Source organism: Sycon ciliatum, chromosome 3 (assembly GCF_964019385.1).
Source record: "Sycon ciliatum chromosome 3, ocSycCili1.1, whole genome shotgun sequence".
NCBI classification, from domain to species: Eukaryota; Metazoa; Porifera; class Calcarea; order Leucosolenida; family Sycettidae; genus Sycon; species Sycon ciliatum.
This window is the reverse complement of record NC_088645.1, coordinates 42,363,543-42,386,168: the sequence shown is the minus strand read 5'-3', so window position 1 is coordinate 42,386,168 and position 22,626 is coordinate 42,363,543. Positions and strand designations below refer to the sequence as shown.

Sequence of the window (22,626 nt, the reverse complement as noted above, 5' to 3'; positions counted from 1 at the left end):
TTTGCAATGTCGTCAGGTGATTTGATGTCAGCTCCTCGGACGCTGAGGCGTGATACAGTGGGTTTTCCGGTGGAGTCCGACCGCAAACTTCGGATAAAATTGTGTAGATTCGGTGATGGTGTTTGGGCCTTTTGGGAGAATGAATTGAGAGTGCGGAGAAATCTGCGGTGCTCCAGCCGCGAGAGGTTACGGGTCTTATTCCGTTCCGCCCTATACACAGCTTGATTTTTAGGGGTTTGATACTTCCTGTACACACTGTACGAGTCACGCTTCCGTTTGATTTTTTCTCTTAATGCTGGTGTTAGCCAAGGTGGTCGGGCAGATTTCGAGGGTGTGCATCGGATTGTCCATTTGCGTCGCTCTAGATAGGACTGCAGCATCTCCTTCAAAGTGTCGAACAGCATATCTGCAGAAAGGGATGGATCACCCCGATGTAGTTGGAGCACAGCCTCCCAGTCAATATGGAATAGACGCTCATTGAGCGCAACTGCCGCTTCATTCGGCACGGATGAGATGTTCAATGAAGCAAGGTTACTTCGATGTGGAAGCTGTTTCTGCTCAGAGACAGGAGACCGCGGGGACTGTGACATTTTAATTTTACCAACAACAATACAGTGGTCAGATTGGCCCATAGGTGCTTCAGCATGGAGGTGGCCAATGGCGTGGGGAATATCAGTTATTACAAGATCCAGAGCCGCTCCAGGGCCCGAGGCAGACTCGTGGGGAAGTTTACAAATTGCTCCAAAGAAAACATCTTAAGCAAACATCGCAATTGGTGACCTGCTTTGTCGGTAATGTCCCCCTCCCAGTCTGAACACCTAGCGTTGAAATCCCCCATCAACACTACTGCAGATGTTGTAGCTTTGACAACAGTCAGACAGTGTTGGAGAGAGTTACAAAATGTATCAATGGCGGCAGCCGTGTTCGAGGGTGGGCGGTAGAGGGATCCAATTAGCAGGGACTTCCCGGATCCAAATGTCTGTGTTCCGGAACCCTTCAGTGGAAACTCAATCTCTACAAACGTAGCTTCGAAATTTGGAGCGTGAAGGTCCGAACGATGTACAACAGAGGGAAATACACCAGACTTCACCAGAAGAGCAACTCCACCATACACCAAAAGTTCGGACCTGTTTGTTTTGTTTTCGGTTGTTGGTCTGTCTCTTCAATAACAGCCGTATCCTGGGATAGAGAATATTTGAGCTCCGTGCAGCCATGTCTCAGTAATAGACAGGAACAACGGGTCCCACGTGGAGCAGAAGTCAGTTAATTCCGCGACCTTGTTCCGTATTGATCTAGCGTTAAAGCAGACAAATGGGTGACTGGTAGCCGGTAATGGCAGGGGCTGGAATGTTTTCGCTTCGGGATTTAGCAATCTACCCGGCAAAAGATCAGCATTTGCGTGTGAAGTTGTGTGCGTGGTTGTCGGTGCAGGACGGAAAGGTGGAGCCAAATTGTTTCTCGTCTGTTGAGTAGCGACGCTGGTCTACACTGCCTAAAGTGCGATCATCATCGGATTTGAATTTCCAGGGTCGGGCAGAGACGTTTGACGGCCAGAAGTCGGGTTTGTTGACTGTATTCATGTCCTTTGCGTCTATCAGCACATGTGCAAAAGCGGTGCCAAAGTATTTGGATTCTGAAATGTTGCATGATACGACCTCAACGTCCCGATCCCTCCACCAATGTACGATTCCATCTGCGTGGCAGCCAGGATTAATCCCTCCCACATATAGAGCTGCATATTTGACGGGCTGGACGCCACAGAGCTGCGACTTCCCTGGTGCAGTGGGGCGGTTTTTTTGTAGCTGGAGGTGATAGTGCGCCTAAGTGCGGGTTCCGTACTCTTTGGGTCTTCCCCTATCTCTGCAGGGGTGCTGGCGCCAGGTGAAAGTGGGCCCTGTCTTGCGCGTTCCTGTTGAGTATGGGCACGACGTTCACGCCTGGTTTCATGCTGTTGCAAGTCTGAATCAACCTGGGGGTTTGGCCGCGCAGGCATGGTCTGCTGCTGATCCGGTGCAATCATGACCTTTCTGGTTGAATGTGCGTAAGGGTCCATAGTGCTGTACGGTGCAACATGTGCATTTGGCGAGCGTGTGTCTGCTGTGTGCGTACATTGTGGTTGGGTGCAGGTTGATCGGCGGGCAGTAGCTGCATACAATTGCTTTCTGGATTGCTTTCTGGATTTCTGCAATTCACCTTATTCGCTTTTGATACAGATTACTTCGGCTTTCAATGAATTAAATGATGATACTTCCGTGGTCAGGTGAAGAATTTGCTCGGTAAGACTTGCAAAGACATCGACTTGGCACTTACTGGCGGAAGTCCAGGAGGATCCGATGCCGGCATTCCGAAGCGCGCAGACCAGGTCTGGCCTTGCAAATCCATCACAGCCATTGATACCGTGTTTTCGGCCAAGCTCTTGTAACTGGTCATAACCAAGTAGGGCAAGATCCACATCAGCATTAAGAGCCATTACCAGGGTTGAAAGACCCCGCGACCAGGTGCGGGTTTGGGACTACTTCCACAAAAGGATGCAGAGCTCTCAAAACTGCATCCGTACTGCATCCGCATTGTAGCCGATTGTCAACAAATGCTAGATCATAACGTGAAGCAACTTGGAAGAATTAGTATGTATGCGAAGTGTATCGGGGGATGCATGCACGGCGATAGTGCGGGTTCGAATCACAGGTAATGTCTTTTAAAAAAATTGGAGAAATGAAAAATTTATAACATCTCTATGGTTTTTTTACTGGGTCATCAAGGCAAAAAAGCATAGCGTAGGGCCCTGAGCTTCCAAGCTCTCTCGTTTTATATAAAGTTGTTGTCTCCTCGTCTATTATTAAATACTAACAGAAAGCACAACCCTACCGATGAAGGGAAAGAAGCAGCAGAGAGGCACCTACTGAGTCTAATGACTGCCACTGTCAGTTCTCAAATAAAAACATTTTTTGTCGAATTGAAAAGCTCACCTGTTAGTGTTGCTCACTAGCCACTAGTGACTAGAGTTGTTCGTCCACGAAATTTTTGCAATATGCCACTACGGTACCAGCAAGAGTAGGTAAGTTGGCATAGAACAACAGCTATGCAAAGCCATGTTCATCTCCTCTTCACTTTGGAAGGCAGTACAAGCACCCTTCATACCTCGACCCTGCCTTGGAGTGGAAGCAAATTCACCATGAGTTTTCCAATTCGCTACAATCGATCTCGGCGTGACGATCGTGTCTTCTTCATCACCACTGCAGCCTGGACAGCCTTTGGGAAGACATGTGTCACTCTCCTGCTCAACAGATTCCTACATCTAGATTTGGTTACCGTCAGGGAACGAAATAGAGCTGCAAAACACCAAAGTAATTGTTTTCCTCCATTCAATTACGCTGCTGAGCATGCACAGCATGGTGACAGCTAAGCAGTACGCACGTCATCAAGCCCAATTTCCAAATATGGAAGTTGTTATTTATGAAATTTGACACTGTTCCTCTTCTCTGATTGGCTTGAGACATAGCTCATCGGAATCAGTGCCCAATTCGCCTTCCGATAAGCCATACGTATTTTTGGCGTTCAGTTTCCCTTAGTTCGTGTCAGCAAAGGATAACTCCTTGTCAGAAACAAGCATTTTCTGTACCACAAAGCTAGTATTAATACTGTAGTGTAGTGTGGAACAACTACGCCAGTGAGCTGCATAGTGACGTGTTTTGGACAGTTATTTTCATCTTTCACCTTGCTCTGTTCCAACACCATGGACCAGTCATTTCGGTGTCGTGTTGATATGGTTTACCTTGAGCTGATTGGCCAGAGATGATCCAAAGCACAAATATTGTACCATGAAGGGCCTCTTATCAGAACTGAAGTACCACTACTTGAACACACACTAAGACCATTCATATTTAAAACCGCGGATCGCTAGTTCAAACTCTGAACGGGGCTGTCTCTTTCCTCTTCACCTTCTTCCCCTCCAAACATTTCAAAAATACGCTTGGACTGCTGTACCAGGCCGTGGAAGTAACTAAAGTACACCGCTTGCACGCCCACGCGGATTTTTCTGCTAAGTGCAGAATTATGGTCGTGTGCCACGGATGACTGTAGCTAGCTGCTATGGTCAGTCATGCCACACGACTTTACTTCTTTAGTTTAGGGCGATCACGTACTTAACACCACTCTGACATCGTGACAAGATAATCTGCTGCCCATGCACTGCTGCAGGTGCCTAGCGCCTGGACAGGGATGCTACGGTCTTCAAATGCAGCGCTGTTGCCATAAAGCCTTATCTACCCTAGACCTACTGAGTGCGGTAGTTCGAAACACAACTCCGAGACGAACAGGTATAATTAAATTGATAGGATCTCTAGGGCGGACGAGAGCGCAGATCGTCGCTGAGATGGGAGATTTCATTTACCTTTTGTAGTCTGGAAAACCATTCTGTTGTAGATCGACCACGCGCTTGGCTTTCGGACGCACTCCACCCTCCCTGGCGCACATGTAAAGCCGTAGAGATGGCGACATCAACGCCTGAAGCGGCGTTACTGCGAGATCTAGGCTTAGGCAGAGGTGAAATCGCGTACCATGGCATTTTCACAGTCGAGGATCAGATTGGCCGCGGGTCGGACGCTGATGTGTATCGAGTAGTATGGCAAGGCATACCGGTAGCCGCAAAGGTGTTTCACCCCAGACATGATCAGGCAGATGTGGAGGGGAGAGATAAGAACCTGCGGCGATTTGGCGCTGAGATAGCAAGACTGTCTCAGCTAAACCACCCAAACTTGTGTCAAGTTCTCGGTGTTGCAGTCACTGCCGATCGTCATCTTCCAGTGTTAGTGGTTGAGCTATTCGATCATACCCTTTGTCAATGCAGTGTCGGTGCAGATCGGTTTGACCATGTCGCCCTGCTATCATTCCTGGCGGATGCTGTGGCGGGTGTTCGCTATCTCCATAGCAGAGATCCCCCTGTCATTCATCGTGACCTGACTTTGCGCAATGTGTTGATCAAGGGCCAGATCGCAAAGCTCTGTGACTTTGGTTGTGCGCGACTGCGACCAACAAGTCCTGCGGATTTGGTTGGCTTTCTTCCAGATCTAACGGCATGCCCAGGGAACGTGCTGTACATGGCGCCGGAGGCTCTGCAAAACCCTCCGGTGTACGACGAATCGCTCGACATATTTTCGTTTGGTGTGCTGGCCACGAGCGTCGTGACAGGAGTTGAACCGTCGACAGACATGCACACCTCACCAAGGACAATCATCAGACAAGTGGAGCGAGCGGACGGAACGAGTGAGGAGACCGTCACGGCTATCACCGAAGTCGAGCGGCGCGTCGTTGATTTGGAAAGAATACCAGACGGCCATCCACTCAAGCCTGCAATCTTTCGCTGCCTGGCAGTCGTTGCGGAAGATCGTCCCAAGGCTGAGGAGCTGCATGAGATAGTGCTGGACACTGTGAAGGTGGCACGTGGTTTGTCTCCGGTAAGCGATAATTATGCTTATTTTGTATTTTGCTTATAAGGGGGGGGGGGGGGGACTGACAACTGCTCTCTTCAGTTGTAATTCACTCTTGGCACACGCGCTGGAAGAAAATTGAGCCTGGATCAACAAAAACATCACATGTGCAAAATTTTCAAAAAAATTAATATGTTGTGCTCCAAATTGATCCACAACCACTGATAACCAGTCTCAAGAAGTTTGAGATCGATCACAGCACCGTAAGAGGGCAAAAAATGCGGTACACCACATCTCTGTACAAATGTTGGAAGTGGCCTTTCTGTGTAAGATGCATTTGTGAGTGTTGGTATGTGTCTGATCCTGTTGCGCATTGCTATCTCTCAGCCAGCTAACATGGAGGAATTTGATAGTCCTTGTCGGTGTACTCAGACACTGGCTTGTCCAAGTGATTGATTGACTTTATTTGGATTCGCGAGACCAAACGAGCAGGAGTGCTCAATAACAGGGTAGCGAATGGTTGAGTTGTGCTATGTGACAATGTAGTGTGTGCGTGGGATGGTGGTCGTGGGGGGGGGAGAGGGTTAAGCTGCGGAGGCCCAATACAATATAAGGGGATGGTAACTTGATCATTGGCTTCACCAACTATCGCACACCTGATGTCATATGGCCAAGTTGGTTCCAGGGGCTGATATTGCATCCACACCAGGCTCTGTACTGATGCCCTTCAAGCCCTTCACTTCTATGAAAACATATCTGCACACACAGAGTGCAACCATAGTAGCTGTGACACAGAAACAAGCCACTTTGGGCTTGTTATCGCTGGTGCTCAGCTGGCTTGCGTGGTCCCTGTGACGCGGTCACACCAGACCTTGAGTGCAAAGCCCGCCAAATTTTGAATATCTCGAAACACAGCAATGTTTGCAAGAAACCGGAAAGCAGAACGTTCGCGATCTAAAGCTGTACTTGTTCTAGTGTTCAGTTTTGATGAAGAAGCAACGGAAGCCCGGACTCTGAATTGCGAAGTCGTGCTCTTTTTATTTGTTCGGTGTGCATAGACGCGATGGTTCGGGTGGTGTTTCCTGATGTCGAGCTTTCTGCCCCGCCGGTTGCCGTTCTTCAACTCAGTTGCAATCCACTCTCTTCTACGTGCCAGGCTTCCTTCATGAATTCGGTCTTGAGTAAGGTGCCTTGTCTTGGCCTCAAACCACAGCTCCAACAATCTACGCAGCAGTCTAGAGGCACAGTGGCAGGAATCCATGGTCGTCGGACAAAATCCAAATCAAACTGAATACAGTGTAGTTGGATAGACAGACTCACGGTCAAAACCAAAGGCACAGGGATGGCACGTTCCACGGACACAAGAAAGAACATCAATATCAGTTCATTATTATTATTACTATTATTATTATTACGAAGTAGTGGTTGCGACTTCGGCGATGATTTGTAAGAAAGGTTTGCTCCCCACACCAAGTAAAGTCGGCGGAATAGCGCGAGCTCCGGTGTGGGGAGCAAACCTTTATTATTATTATTATTTGTTTTATATCGGAAGCTCAACAGTGCAGCTGCACAAATATGAAGAGGCCGATGGGACAAAAAAATTAAAAAAATTAATAAATAAACAATGTATAATATACATCAGTGTAAATGTTCATAAATCAGTGTAAATGCTCAAATGTTTAGAAAAAAAGGGGGATGATCATGTCAACTACCTACATGGTGTGCTCCAAGCGCACTCAAATTATTTGGGCCAGTGCATGCGAAAACGTGTCTTCGGGGGAAACCGATTTCTTTCAAAATTTTGAGAAAATCGCTCGGAAAGAAGAGTTATATTTTTTTGTGGCTCGATCGCGGATCTTGTCTACATTAGGAATGTCATTCCTAATCGATCTCAAGACGACAAGAGAAGCGACAAGCGATCGACTTGCACTCATCATGGACGTGACGGCGCAGGAGGAGTTGGAATGGAAGTAGCACTTGAGGAAGGGCCTCTGAGTAGACACGCTCGCGGCAGACGCCGAGCAGCACGTCGGTTGAGCTGTGCCGCTCGCGTGATTATCGTCGGCGCGTCCGAAGAGATCGGCAAGGTTTACTATCGACGAGGAAGACGACAATTTATTTGGCGAGTCATGGGTCGCAGCAGTCGGCAACTAGCAGCTGTACTGCTCACAGTGACTCTGACGAAGCCCCAGCTAAGCGTCCGGGAGTGAAAGACTCCTGCGTTGAGGTTGAAGGCGAGTCGAGAGCGGATGAATTAGGCGGAGATTCTGTAGACTCTGCAAGCGACGATGAGCAGGACGCGCTTCAGAGCATTGCCGCTGTGGACTCACTGATTCTCGAAGGCTGTGGCTGCGTTCGAAACTACCATTTCAGCAGCTTCACGTCAAGCGCAATCCTCCATTACGACGATGAAATCCAAGGACCTCGGCATTTTTTTATATTGGTGTGCTGGCTGCGCTGCACGCATGACGATCCTGTCGACTGTCGTGCATCAGTCGACAGCTTCCGCAATGGAACGGACGCGCATCACATTTGGATAAACTGTGATGGGATACATCGTGTGTGGAACCGTGTTTATGCAGCTCTATGATTTTGGTTGGCAGAACAGGACTGTGTGCAAGTGGACCGGCAAGGAGAACAATAGCTGTCATCCTGGTGCACATAGAAATCTGTCAATGTGCCTTGGAATAAATTTAGTGCAGAAGCGGGAGACAGAGCGCAGCAGTTTATTCTGAACTACAGCTGAGTGTTCAGCCTCCCGCTGTCTGCTGCACCAAGAGGGAGAGGTGGGGAATCTACCATAAACTTACCTACATCTGTCGGCTACAAGTTTGTCCTTTCGGAACATGTCGAGCAGTCTGGTGAATCGCAAACCTTGGGTTACCGTATATTTTTGTATCTGTGGACTAAGAAATGCAAGTCCATCGAGTTCATGACGCGACGGATGGATATGTGCAACAAGTGTGAGCTGCTCCAGGACGATATTCGTTCGCCTCGTGCATAGGATGAAAAGAATTCTGCAACGGAGCCACTCCGTTGTGACCATGTTGTCTTTGTACAAAAAGAACGCGAGGGAAGGCTTGTTAGCTCAACGTCGCAAGAACTTGCTGGACAATGTTGCCCGGTTTTGACTGGAGAACACGGCAGCCTTTATTGAATGTCTTGGCTAATTCTAAAGGCTGATACGCAAAACTGTTGCTTCTTTTAGCGACACTGTAGATAATGCATTATACAAGGCATATTCTATGTTGAACAATGCCATAGAAATCATGGTCTCTATGTACTTTCAAATGTGATATCCAACTTCATCTTCCACAGAGGTGTTCTCTAGACCCCTGTGATTGATTTTCAAGAAAGAAAAAAATTCCAAAAATTTGCCCTTAGACACGGTATTGCATGCACTGGCCCATTTGTTGAATTTCGGCTTTCAGCCGCTTGTACAAGCTGTGGCTAAAACAAGCCGAAAAAACCCGGCTGAGAGTCAGCCATGGCTGAAAGTCGCTTGTAGGCCATTTTCAGCCATTTCCATGGTAATAGTGACGTAAACAAGCGCTTTTTTCGGCTGATCGGCTGAATCGAGCTCGGTGTGACCGCGGCCTTAGCACACAGGATCATGAGCATGAGGTTCGTACTAGTTGCAGATACATTCAACGGTTACCTGACCCAACAGGAACATATTTTTGATTTTTTTAGGGAGCTGCTGCATGGACCAAAAAATGTTTCCAGTTGGTCAGTGTCCAAGCCAACGAAGCAGGTCTTGTCTGGCGCTAGCACTCGTTGCTCCTCCAGTTGTGAATGGAGACGCCTTCGCTCTGCATCGTCACTGTCGATATCCAACAAACTTACTAGTGAAGGTGTCGTTCATCGCTCAACAATATCCACTCGAGTCGTCGTCATTCTCATCAGCTCTGCTTCTTCTACACGAAGTCTGCAGCCTCGCCGAGTCGCTTTGCCGCAGGAGAGAGTTGTCCTCTGGAGCTCAGCGGCTTTCACCTGACTCCCTTGATGAGCAATCACCATCCAAGTCAACACCAAAAAATGTCGTGTAGTGATTGGCGTCAACGACGATCGATGCGCGTGTGATGCTCGGGCCCCGCGATCGAACCTATTCACCAGCCAAGCTCAGGTACGTGGGTTTTTCCAGCCGTGTCTCCTCACTAACTTGCCTAGGGCTTGCCTAGCTAGCTAGTCACTGACAAACAAACGAACACGGGCTTGTCAGGCGGAAAGAAATACGAGTGACAATAAAGACAGAAAGGTGATGGGTAGTGGACCGTATGCGTGTTAAAACAAAATGGCGTCACGATTTATTGAAAGTGGTATAGATGGTGATACGAGTGTTCAAAACCATTTGAACTTCATACTGTTCGTCTTTTTTTGACATGCTCTCTTTCCATCGTCCTTAGCTTTTGTTTGTTGTGAGCTGTTTTGGCTTTCTCCTATATCTCTGGGGGATGCCAAGTGATGGTTTTGAGAGGCTGGTGATGGCTGTGAGCAAGAGTTTGCCGATCGACGTCGTCCTCGCTCTAGCAATGAAATACTAGTTACTGCGCACCTGGCAGATATCACAATACGTCAGAGCGTCCAGGAGCAAAGGAATCTTGGGTTTTCACTGGAATCTAGTTCCTCCAGCATCGTGTAGCCCACCGTCGGTGAATGGCCGTCCAGAAAGGTTGAACCTGGTCTTCTGCAGCATCTCGCAGTCCTGCGAGGCACACTGAATACGCCTGTCATGTATTCTACAAATATAAATCACGAAGTAGTGGACTTTATAGTGATGAGTCTATCCTGTATGCTGCAAAAGACGCAGGAAATGTGACTGGTGTCTGCACCCTGGACGCCAACATCCCACCCTTCTCCTGCAGGATCTGTTTGACATTGCAATACGGGTATGCAGTGGGTCGACATTGGCCTGGTTTGGCAGCTGTCTGCCTGGCTGGATGTAGCAGGATTGCATTGGCTCGTCGTCCAGTCCGACATTTTCTTGCAACTGTGGAGTACCGGCAGGGTTTGAGAGGTTGCTCGTGCTGTGAACACATCTCTACTGCCTGTCTCATCCTGGAAGTGCCGTCACGCCGCTTCCTTGCTCTACCGTGACAGTCACGCGTATTTCGCTTTGTGTCGTGGTGCAGCTCAAAACCTGCCCAAACAACTGTGAGCTCGCAGCATGGTATAGACAAATCACGCCACTCATGCTGGATGACTAAATGGATAATCGAGTAAGCGAGTTTACTCCCTGGGCAATGGCAAGATCTGTTCAGCGCGGGCTATTCCAACCTCCAAGTGCATAGTCACCGATCGATCCATGCGATGGTGGTTGACCTACAAAGAGCCAAGGTCTACGAGTACAACTAGTGGATGCGTTCTACATGTAGTCAACAAAATCAAAGTACCTCAGTATGCCCCAGAATAGGGCATGTGCATCTATGGCGTGACACAACAGGGGTTCTGGCGGCACATGTCAAACAAGCAATAGCGACTAGTGCCAGCTACCTATTAGAGGCTAGCCGCTACAGTCGTCACTGGAGATAATTATTATGTTCATCCTTTGGACTGAGCACAATCAATGATGCCCAATCAATCTGCCCAAATGTGTTTTCTGTTCCACATTATTATAACGTCCCATCGCATCAACCCTTCTACACGCACATGTCGTAACTCTAGCATGACTTGTGTTATTATTGTTTATTTTGATTGGTACGATAAATAGAGCACAATAAACGTTAACTTGACCGAAGGATAAAGGCGACTGCAGATTGAGGAACACATCGAGGTACAGATACATCAATACAGTATCAGAGAGAAACAGAAAAAATTGAGAGGTACGCAGAAAAAACTCTCGTAAGCCCAAGTCTGAGGGAGGGAGGGGAGTGGTTGATGAGGGATGAATGCACTCACCACGCTCGTCTACACTGTTCGTGGAAATGTACACATACACACAATGTCCCATGTATGCGCCCGTGGCGAGAAAAACACGCAAATCCACAAATGCACTGGATGTGTACCCACAGATTTTCTCTTATAGCAACGATAGCGGATCTGATTCTGAATGAAACACACACACACACACACACACACACACACACACACGCACACAAACACACACACACAATACAATAATGCCCATCCGCAGATGATGGCAGGTCCTGAAAGGGCACGGACAGTGTTTCAGTCATGGGGAACAGAGCTTCGAGTGGCGGGTGAGGTATACACACATACACACACGTGTGTGCGCGCGGGCACACACGTGTGTGCGCGCGGGCACACACTTTTAAGTATGCAGAAATAGAATGGACATTGTACATGTAGTATTCATTGCGGGTTGGGGAATGGAAAGGAAAATAATACATTGTAGTAGGTTATTGTTGTATGGACACTAGGAGCACAACAGAAAGGTAAGCAACTTGCTTTGAAGCAATGAAAGTTATTATTCCACCTCAGAAGGAAAGAACATTCCAGAATGCTGCATTGGCAACAGGCGGCCTGCATGTGTGCAACCCCTGCAGTCGGTCCAGCTGCCGGCCTTGCAACGCTGAAAAGAATGTGCAGTTCAGCATGTCCAGTGGTATCACAGCCTGGACAAATAGGCGCTGGCAAGTCCTAGTTATGTGCTCACCTACACCACGATGCAGCAATCTTCTGCAACAACTTTGTCCACTTGAGACTCCCATGGGCTGAGCCAGTTGTTGAAGGCTGCACCAAGGTGAACGGCAATGACCGCTGAGGGCAATGCAACTCCATGACACACAGTCACTAGGGCATTGTCAACACGGCGCTGAGGCTGGATCGATAAACCTGCCTTTCGGCTGGGTTAACAACGAGGCCGCGGTCTTAAAGCTAGTCCGTCAGCCTGGTCACCGCCATTGACGAACCAGTCGCCACAGCAGCGGCGGTAGGTTGTGACAAGTGTGATGCAATATCGTCAGCAAATTCAGTACTGGGGATAAGATGAGTGACAAAGGGAACGTTGTGTGTGTATAATATTAAAGTGACCAGGGATGATCACCAACCCTGTGGGTACTCCACCGTTAGTTACAAGAAAATTCCGGACTGGACACCGAGCAAACGCCAACCTGCTATATCCACCCACGCAGATACTATTATGATAACTGCTAAACGAGGTCTATGTCGACCCACTGCATAATGTCAATGTCAAACAGATCCTGCAGGAGAAGACGGGGATGTTGGCGTCCAGTGTACAGACACCAGTCGCATCTCCTGCGTGTTTTGCAGCATACAGGATAGACCCATCACTGTAGAGTCCACTACTTCGTGATTAAATTTGTAGAATACATGACAGGCGTATTCAGTGTGCCTCACAGGACTGCGAGATGCTGCAGAAGACCAGTTTCGACCTTTCTGGACAGCCATTTACCGACGGTGGGCTACATGATGCTGGAGGAACTAGATTCCAGTGAAAACCCAAGATTCCTTTGCTCCTGGACGCTCCGACGTGTTGTGATATCTGCCAGGTGCGCAGTAACTAGGATCTCATCGCTAGAGCGAGGACGACGCCGATCGACAAAACTCTTGCTCACAGCCATCACCAGCCTCTCAAAACTATCACTTGGCATCCCCCAGAGGTATACATGTAGGTGAAAGCCAAAAACAGCTCACAACAAACAAAAGCTAAGGACGATGGAAAGAGAGCATGTCAAAAAGAAGACGAACAGTATGAAGTTCAAATGGTTTTGAACACTCGTACCACCAACTATACCACTTTCAATTAACCCTGACGTCATTTTGTTTTAACACGCATATCGCGGGTTGTTAGGTCCGCGACTTTTCTTTCCCTCGACTTCAACGTCACTTTGTGATCAACTTGATATCAAACACAAGTGATGGTTTTCGCTGATCCGGGCTCACCAATCGTCAGAACTGAGTTCAATTTTTCGACATCATAAATGAAATTATTATTATTTCATTACTTACTGATGTCGAAAAATTGAACTCAGTTCTGACGATTGTTTACTGGCCCGAAACGTCAATAATTTTTCAACATCACTAATAAAATATTTTTCATCCAGCGCATGCGCCAAGAGTGAATAGCAACTGAAGAGAGCGGTTGTCAGTTGACAAACCCCCTTTTATTTACAACGCAGTTGTGTCCACCACTTTCTGAATATATTATGCTTGTACAGGTGGAATCCTGATGCTGTAAATATACAAAATTTCGGCGCTGCAAAACTTCGGCATTTCACGATTTTTGACATTTCGGCGGCGATTTATTTTCGGGGTGGGGCAGACATGGTAGAGGGCATGGTATAGCCAACCACCATGCGATCTTGACATGCCACGAGGTGCAGAAATAAATAAATAAATAGTGCGACAGATGCTGTGAAAATTTTCATCGGCGTTTTAATTTAGGCGATTTGGGTCGGTGCCGAATATAGCCGAAAGTAAATAGCTGCCGAAAATTTGTATATTTACAGTAATTCGAACCTCAAAATGCCAGAAAAAACTTCCAATTATCCGGACATTCTAATCATCCAAACATGAACCAACAACACAATATGTATGTGGGAATCGTATTGATAGAAATCGTTCCTGGAAAAACTTTTAATTAACTAATTAAGCGGTATGTTCGAATTAAGCCATATTCGAATTATCAGGATTCCACCCGTATCATTTTTGCGAAGAAATCACGAAAGGGCTAAAAGTCGATGACGTCAAAAAAATGTAAAGAGAAATATCAACGTTTGGATCCCCTCTGCCAACAATGAAAAAATCTGGCCGATGCTGCAGTAGTCGACTACGCTGCATACAGCATTTGCTGGACTTTTTTTGACAAATACCTGTCTAGTATAGGATGTGGTAGTAGGACCTCTAATCTTGCATTTACATGTAGGTATAATGTAGGCAGGCATAGTGGGATGGTCTAAGACCATGATTGAGAAACACAGAGTACCAGGTTCAAGTCCTACTTGGAAGCGGAAGGAATTTTCCTGCCGTGCTGCGACCCACAGTTAATTGGGAACTTGTGGCCTGGCACGAGGGTAACATGGATGCAGTTAATGTGATTTCGGTCTTTGACCACTTTGCGGTGGGTCTAATCTACTGACCTCCCACCGTTCAGGCTCTGCATCTGCGCCTTGATCCTAGAGGGTGGCGTAGTTCCTACGGATGCGAAAAGTCGGCTTCCAGTCGAGTTGTCATGCGAACCGTGAAATTTAAAAATTTACTTCGAAATATTTTTTTATATTTTCCGAATGAGGATTGGGTCCCAGCCCGAGAGGTGGTGCAGTCCAGTCCGTACTGGCTGGTTTGTTATCCAGATTTCCAGGGAAAGCACTCAAACACATTGTGTGGATACATACAAGAACTGTACACAAGTCCATCCAAAAGTCAGCATTGTCATAACTCCAGTCTGGCGGTGACGTAGCACTTTAAAGCCCTATTATTCCAGACGGATCCAGATTAGGGGACGTGCCCCCCCCCCCCCCCCGCCTTCAAGATCGCTGATTATTTGTTTGTTTGGCTAAACGCGGAGTTTTCAGGCGTGCACATACACATGCAGGGTAACTGCACGGCCGTCGCCGGTTGCTTGAGTATTTTTTAAGCGCTATGTAGTTCTTGAATTTTGTTTTTTTCATGATATAAGCCATCAATCATGAAGCTAGAACAGGAGCAAACAACTACTTGTAAGTTCCCTGAAAACCTAGGAAAGCAGCGCAGAGAGTCAGACGGCAGCGCCACTCCTGAAGTTGCAGCTTACGCCGAAACTCCGGATTGTGTTGGTTGTTCGGAGGAGAAAGTTGAACTAGTCGAAGTGTTATGGCATTTGAAGTAACGTTGCTAACCCATTAGTTGAGAACGAGGGCAATGAAGAGGGACCTAATGTGTTGCTGACCAAACCTGGGAGTGATGATGCTGTTGGGTGTGTTCAGTTCCCGAGTGCAGAGTTTCTGCGTTGGGCGACCGTTGTCAAGGACAGTCGCGTCGAGGACGCGTAGCGCCTGTTTGACGGCACGGGCATTCCCTTAACAATCGATGGCGCATAATATCTTGGTGCTGCAATCGGCACACCTCAAATCTGAGCAGTTTGTGGAAAAAAGGACAGAAGTAGTCAAATAAGGTGCGTCGACTTGCCGTTATAGCCAACAGCCAACCACAATCGGCCTACGCCGTGCTGCCCCAGACTTGGCAAATTAATGTTCATTGGTGTGCCATTGCATGTGGATTTCAGAATTGCTGCTGGGGTCTCTTGATGTAGTAGTAGTATTCTTTTATTAATAGTGGAAAACCAAAACAGGCAGCTGCCTAATAACAATGGACCCACTGTGTAGGGTGGAGGAGGGGGGGGGGGGGGGAGACATGGCTAATGGTAAATAATAATAATAATAATAATAGTACAGCACGCATATAGCTCATATGAAAAATCAAATGAGGATCATGCATCTGTCGACAAGGCCGAGCCAGTGCGTTCTGTCTGAGGCAAGTTGCTCCGCTTCCAAAAGAGACATATTGAGAAGTAAAATGTCATTCCTAATGTTGTCTACCCATCTGGTCACTGGGCGACCTCTGGGCTTCTTTATATCTGTTATATTCATTGCCATGTGAAGGGTTTTGTAGGACACAGCGTCCTTCCCTTCACGAATGACATGTCCAAACCATAATAAGCGCCGGCGTCTACAGACTGCACTTATTGGGCATTGAGCAGTTTTAGCATAAAGAGCATTATTCGAAATTTTATTGGGAAAGATGATTCCAAGTATGTATCTGAGTTTACGGGGGGGGGGGGGGGTAATGGTAAATAGTGGCGGCGAAATAGAGCAGTTCCAGCACAGCTACAGAAACATGGGCGTAAAGCTAAAAGCAGGCAAGAATGTGTTGCAAAGCGCTTGACTCGAAGGCGGCCAGGTTGGTGACACCTCGGATATCCGCATGAAGGGAATTCCAGAGAACTGCGCCAGCATGTGTCACCAATTTGGTAGAATGTGCAGAAGCAGCTTCAGGGACGATAAGATGAAGCCATTGAAAATGACATCATTGACAATGACCTCATTGACAATGACCTCATTGATAATGACCTCATTGATAATGACATCATTCCAGCTCTGACTAGTCGTCCTCAGCCTGGCGACAGTTTTGAGCAGCCTCTTTGTTTTGCCGTGCCGTCTTGTGTGAATTAGGTATCAGAAGTCTACTGTAAATATACAAATTTTCGGCAGCTATTTAATTTCGGCTATATTCGGCACCGACCCAAAACGCCTAAATTAAAACGCCGATGAAATTTTTCACAGCATTTGTCGCAATACCATGCCCTCTACCCTACGCCGAATATAAATCGCCGCCGAAATGTCAAAAATCGTGAAGTGCCGAAATTTTGCAGCCCCGAAATTTTGTATACTTACAGTATGTATGTTAACCCAAGAGTATTAGTCTTCTTCTATACTTATCATATTAGGCACGAGTGAACGGCAGAAGCCGGTTTTCGAGAGGAGAGTTGCATGTCAGTGCCCTCGGTGTCATATTTCGTTCCGGAGCCGCAGTGGCTTTGCTGTGGGTCGTTTCTCCGCCTCATGCATGGCACCGACCGCATCAGCTGCTGCTGGCACCGTTGATTCGACTGCTCGAAGTTGCTGCAATACTCACTGTGACATCTGCAATCGTTGTTTCTTCTGAACCCAAGGACGCAACCGACATCGCTGTTCAATGCACTGCCACCGTCCAACAGCTCGAGAACGGGACAAGTTTTCGCATTTTTGTACTTCCTCCGTATACAATAATTTCGTGACTTTTTTGAAGGCTGCGCACAGCTCTGGAATTGTTCTGTTTGACTTGGAATAACACTCGTGGCATTGTCTAACCTGTATACAAGCTATATATATATAAAGAAAAAAGCAAGTCAAACGAATGAGATTGAGATTTTCAGAGTCTTCGGCACTCGTGTCATTGTCACCTGCCGACGCTGACTCTGCATCGCCAACAGTTGCTGCTTCCGCTTGAAATTCGTTCAGATTCTTTTCAGCTGCAGTGACGATCCGACGCAGGACTTTGGCTAAGTCCTCTTCATTTCCAGAACTGTGTAAGAATCGGTGTTGACTATATTCAGTTCTTCCAACCCCAACCTCCATTATGCCGGAAAACGAGTCGCTCAGCCACATTCACAAGCATGGCATCTTCTCGGCCGGAAAATCCTCCCAGCATTCTATAACGGCTTCGAGGAGGTCCCTGCGATTCCCCTTGGCGACGAAAGAGATGTCTGACTTGAGAGAGGTGAAGAAAACCAGGTCGTCGACATTCCGATCCGGAGTCTGCTCTGGTTGCACGACGACTGAAATGTTTCATGCTGCCGTGCGAGCGGAACCGATTTATGTTCTCACGCTGCGTATGGGGCCGCGCACCGCAAGTACGAGCCAGACCAGCATCAGGGCAGCGAGTGCCGCGTCACGTGTTCCCGCCACGAGCTCCACTTCGTCATGGTGTCAGTTTCGAACAAGTGAGTGTTATTTTTTTCATTTGACTCGTAGTTTCCTGTCGGCAACGTCCTGACACGCATGGCTTCCGTTGAGAATCTGTTCGGGATCAACCAAACTTACCTCAACATGAATGTGGGTTATCAATGGCAACCTTTGGCGCAGTTCGTTGAGCAGGGTCTTTCTCGCTCCACATATACTGGCACACACACACAGACTAGACAGCAACAGCGACAATACAAAAAGTGAAGGGTAGTTGGCCGCAGCCAGATGTGAACCGGATATTGAGTGAGGCATGGAAGCAAGGACTGAGAACAGAGCAGTGGCGTGTCAAGGATTTGGCAAAGGGGGGGGGGGAGGGGGGAGTTGCGGACGGGATGGGGTGGGAGTAGATGACATCATGCTACTGTCACAGGTCAGCCAAATTGAAAACCGATGTCAAGGAGCCGTAAATCTCACACACAACTTAGAGCAGTGTTTCTGTACACGTAGCAACATTGTACATTGTAAACTTCAAATTTGCCGTATTGTGAGCGAATCAACTGCATGCAATGCGATTCCAACAATTTCTCACCGCTCAATGCATCCTTTACATAGGCAGCGGTACTATGTCCACTTGTCACTGTGCGCTGATCTTCATGTTTTGGCTGCTCCCTGACAACAGGTGCTTCCACGTCTGGCGGAGTGTGACTGTCAGTCCGCTCCGAAAGTTCAACTGGAATAACAGAGACTTCATCATTCGCACTGTTTCCTGTTGAAGCAGCAGCAGGAGTTGTGCCGCCACAGGAACGCTTTGCAAAAATCCATCCAGGCTCTGCTGGCTAGAGCTTGGCCTTTTGGGATGTTGCTGAGACATCGAAGAAAAATCTTCGAGTCAACCAAAACACGATTTGAGCGAGGATGATCGCCTGAGCCCTTGGCATTCGAATCGTGTATTGGTTGATTCGAAGACCCTTTCTTCGATGTTTGTACGTTGAAGACGCGCCGAGCGCGTCCCCGCAGGGATCACACTACACAACAGTGCAGTGTACACAGTCAGGTCACCGTCTTTCTGTAGCCGTGCATGCTCAATGTACTCTGTAGACTGTACTCTGGACTGTAGTGTGTACAATCAACACCAGCTTGACCACCGTACAGTGCAACCGCTTTTGGACGATCGTTTCAGGCCGCGCACGCGCCTAGCAAGCTCTGCCTTCTATTTTTCGAAACCTTTGAGGTGGCGGGGTGGGGGGGGGGGGGAGGGGCGACCCCCCGTGCCCCCCCCCCTCCCCCGCCTAAACCTCCCACTGCAGAGTGTCTCAGATAGAATAGGCATTGTCAGAAATAGGCCATGATGCAGAACCACTTAGTCAGCCGGGAAAAAACCCTCGCGCCGACGGACGCAGCTGTGACAGAAAAAACAGGGTGTATATCCCCAATGGCGAATAGGCATCATGTTGGCATGGTAAGCACATCACGGCAAAAAGTGATAAAAAGCAATGAAGATATGCACAGAAATGAAGGGCAGGAGGGCAGGGACACTGGTGAGACTCAAAACTGACTGAATAAATCAGGAAAAGAAGCGACAATAAAGGACACACCAGATGTCCTATTTGCTGCTGAAAATGTTTCGCGAGGAATCATTTCTCACCCATCTCGCTGCGCTCGGCCGGCGAGAAATACAACTGCTCAAAAACACCGTTGAAAAAAGTCACGAAGTCTTTGTATACGGAGGAAGTATCTGCTCTCGCCGGTTCCGACTAGTCTCGTATTTGGAGCGCCATCGGGTGGCGTCCTCTTTTTCTCTCTCTCTCTCTTTCTCTGCTGCCCCTACGGGGCCCACGTGACCCTTATGGTAGTGGCTCCCTCGTGACAGGTGTGTGTGTGTATGTGTGTGTGTGTGTGTGTGTGTGTGTGTGTGTGTGTGTGTGTGTGTGTGTGTGCGTGCTGGTGTGTACGCGTGCGTGCGTGGGTGTGTGCGTAAGTGTGCATAACTGTGTTGGTACAACGTGTGGTGTTGTTATGTTGATAAGAAGTCTGCGGTGTTGTTGTGTGGGTATGCTGTGTTGTTGTGTGGGCATGCTCTGTTGAGTGGTGTTGTTGTGTTGCTCTGTGCGCATGCTCTGTGTGGCGTTGGTGTGCTTGCTACACTGTGTGTGTTCATTACAGCCTCATCTTTCCAATGTACCACCAGCTGTTCTACGTCGACTGGACTCTATCTCCGAACAACTAACCCAGCAAGCTACATCCATCACTGCAATGTCGGCACGCAGTGATACGCTAGAGAAACAGCTTACAGCGGCCATTACCAACAACCAGACCACCACACAACAACAACTTACTGCCACAAGTGAGCAAGTATCCACGATTCAAGACGAACAGAGTTCAGCAACGCAACGACATACTGAACATCTGGAGGCCATTGCTGAAAACCAGACCATGATGAAAGAACAACTGACTGCTACTCAACACACTATACACAACGAACAAACCACCACAAACCGCCGAGTACATACTCTCGCCGACCAGCTGCGTGATATGAACGAACAGACTTCCCGACGGATGACAACGTTGACGGACCAGATTTCGGCGGTTTCTGGCCAGCTTACAACGATGTCTGCATCCATCCATCAGGTATGAATATTTAATCCCAGAAATAGAACGTTAGTAAATATTTGAGAAGGCGGTGATGTGCCAGCAGTTTAGGTATTGCAATAAACAGAATCAGCTGAATATCTTTATCAGATTAAATGTTCATCCTGAATGAAAATGTTGAACCAGACACTCTATTTACAGTGATAAAAACTGGTTACAGCATGTGACCCATGTTACTGGTGCTTCCCATTCTTCAGTCTCAGATGAACACTTTCAATTTTGCAATAAATCCTATCATAAGATGGTAGTCCTTGATGCAGTCACTGTAGACCATAGATTGGTGAAGGCTCCTAGTGGCTGAAGTAGTTTGCACAGCAGACACCATCCCAAACATGAGGGCATGCTGGACTTTTTGTAGAAGATAAGGAAATCAGACAACTGCAATCCGTGCCAGCAATCAGGTTTATAATTATGGCGGGCTGGGCTATAGTGTATTGAACTTTTATGTAACTCGTCTTGACGGAAATTGATGGGTGACTGACTACAGGGGTTGACGTTATTGTGTGTGCATACACTCACATCACGTGTGTGTGTGTATGTGTGTGTGTGTGTATGTGTGTGTGTATGTGTGTGTATGTGTGTGTCTGTGTGTGTGTGTATGTGTGTGTGTGTGCGTGTGTGTTTGTGTGTGTGTGCGTGTGTGTGTTTTAGCTGCAGATAAGGCCTACCACTGCACCAAAAAGCCTGTCAAGTTCTGCTTCTCCCACTGCCTCAGTTACAACAGCTGTGGTAAGTTGAGCAACAGTTTTCTCTGCAATGCCAGTTATACCCTAGGCCGGTTTTTCGGCCAATGCTTCGACACTGACTACAATAATACTTGGTCCCGCTCATCGCAATTGTCGCTTATCTATCGCCACTAAGAACAGGAGTTTTTTTACCGCTCTGTGAAATTTCCAATAGGCATAGTGAGGAAGCATGATACATGAATACTCTACGCCACAAGAACAAAATTTCAGCGATGGAATCTGGTGAAGCGAGTCGAAGAAAGGAAGCAAGGTATGCAAAATGCACGAAATAAATCAGCGAAGGAGCGTGTTCTTGCACTCACACTCTTACAGGTCCAGAGTTCATTCAACTCTCCATCACTCGAGCTGCCGCACCGTTACATGAGCTGACATTTGCTGGTGTCTAGCTGCTGGCGTAGACTAGTACAGTGGTAGAGTATCTCTTGCTTTCTCAGCCTGTCGTATGGCAGCAATGGGAAAGGAACAGTTGTGGCTGTCACTTCGGTGCTTGAAGGAACTGTGGGCAGTGTGACCTGTGTGTTACCACAGTGTGTTTCAACAAAGCCTTCGAATGAGGAATACAGGCCTCTCCAGACAGCTTTCATACGCTCCGCTGGATACGCTGACCACGACTCTTGTAATGCTGCTGCTAGGTCCACAGAGCGAAGGAACAACCAACACGTCGGCCGGGCGCATCGCATCAAAAACTCCTTTCTTCTTCAGCATGACGCTCATACTCCTCTGCCGTGCTCGGTCGTGCCTGTCACGCTCTCCAGGATGTCAGTTGCCCCTACCACAGTTCCGGTCTTCCAGTCGCTGCGCTTGGATTCTTTTTGGCAACACAGACAGATTCCCACTTCCCAAAAAAATCGAACACATCGCGATTCAAAGTGCTAGTCGCGATCATTTTTCTTTGGTGCCTCCTTTGATCTTGCCATCACAACCTCCCAAGCAAAAGTAAGTTAGATATCTTGATTGGACTGGGTTTTACCTGTTAAAAAGTGCGTGGGAGATAAGCGACAATTGCGATGAGCCGGACCAAGTAGGTGGACTGTGTCTGAAGAGTCGGACTACCTATTCAAAACACAACAGTTAGCTATTTCACTTGTAAACAAGTCTGTGCACACACATACAAATTGTACACAGCCACATTAGAGAGTGGTAGATGCCAGAGCGGAGATGTGATCGTTTTTATAAACACAAGCTACAGGGTCAAAAGTATGAAAGGACTTGTTCACAGTCTGCACCTACACTTTCTGCTGTCATGACGAAATTCCTTGTTGGAGGCCTACTCCAACACGTGAATGCACTAAATATCAGCAAACCTTTGGGTGAAATATCGACCCTGCGATACTTGGCCGAAAAGTCATATGATAAGAAAATCGTAGAAGATTTGTCAGAATCTTTTGTGACAACGGAGTT

At 47.7% G+C, this 22,626-nt stretch overlaps 1 protein-coding gene across 2 annotated transcripts in view; it reads left to right on the top strand.

Annotated features, from left to right (window-relative positions):
• Positions 1–4,268: 4,268 nt before the first annotated feature.
• Positions 4,269–22,626, top strand: part of LOC135812283 (serine/threonine-protein kinase WNK-like) — a 41,887-nt gene continuing 23,529 nt past the window's right edge. For both annotated transcript variants that reach the window (XM_065325650.1, XM_065325649.1), the window contains exons 1-3: positions 4,269–5,453; positions 19,994–20,458; positions 21,131–21,208. In XM_065325650.1, the coding sequence (XP_065181722.1) occupies positions 4,488–5,453; positions 19,994–20,458; positions 21,131–21,208 (1,509 nt within the window). In that variant the 5' untranslated portion in view covers positions 4,269–4,487. The remainder of the gene's footprint in view (positions 5,454–19,993; positions 20,459–21,130; positions 21,209–22,626) is intronic.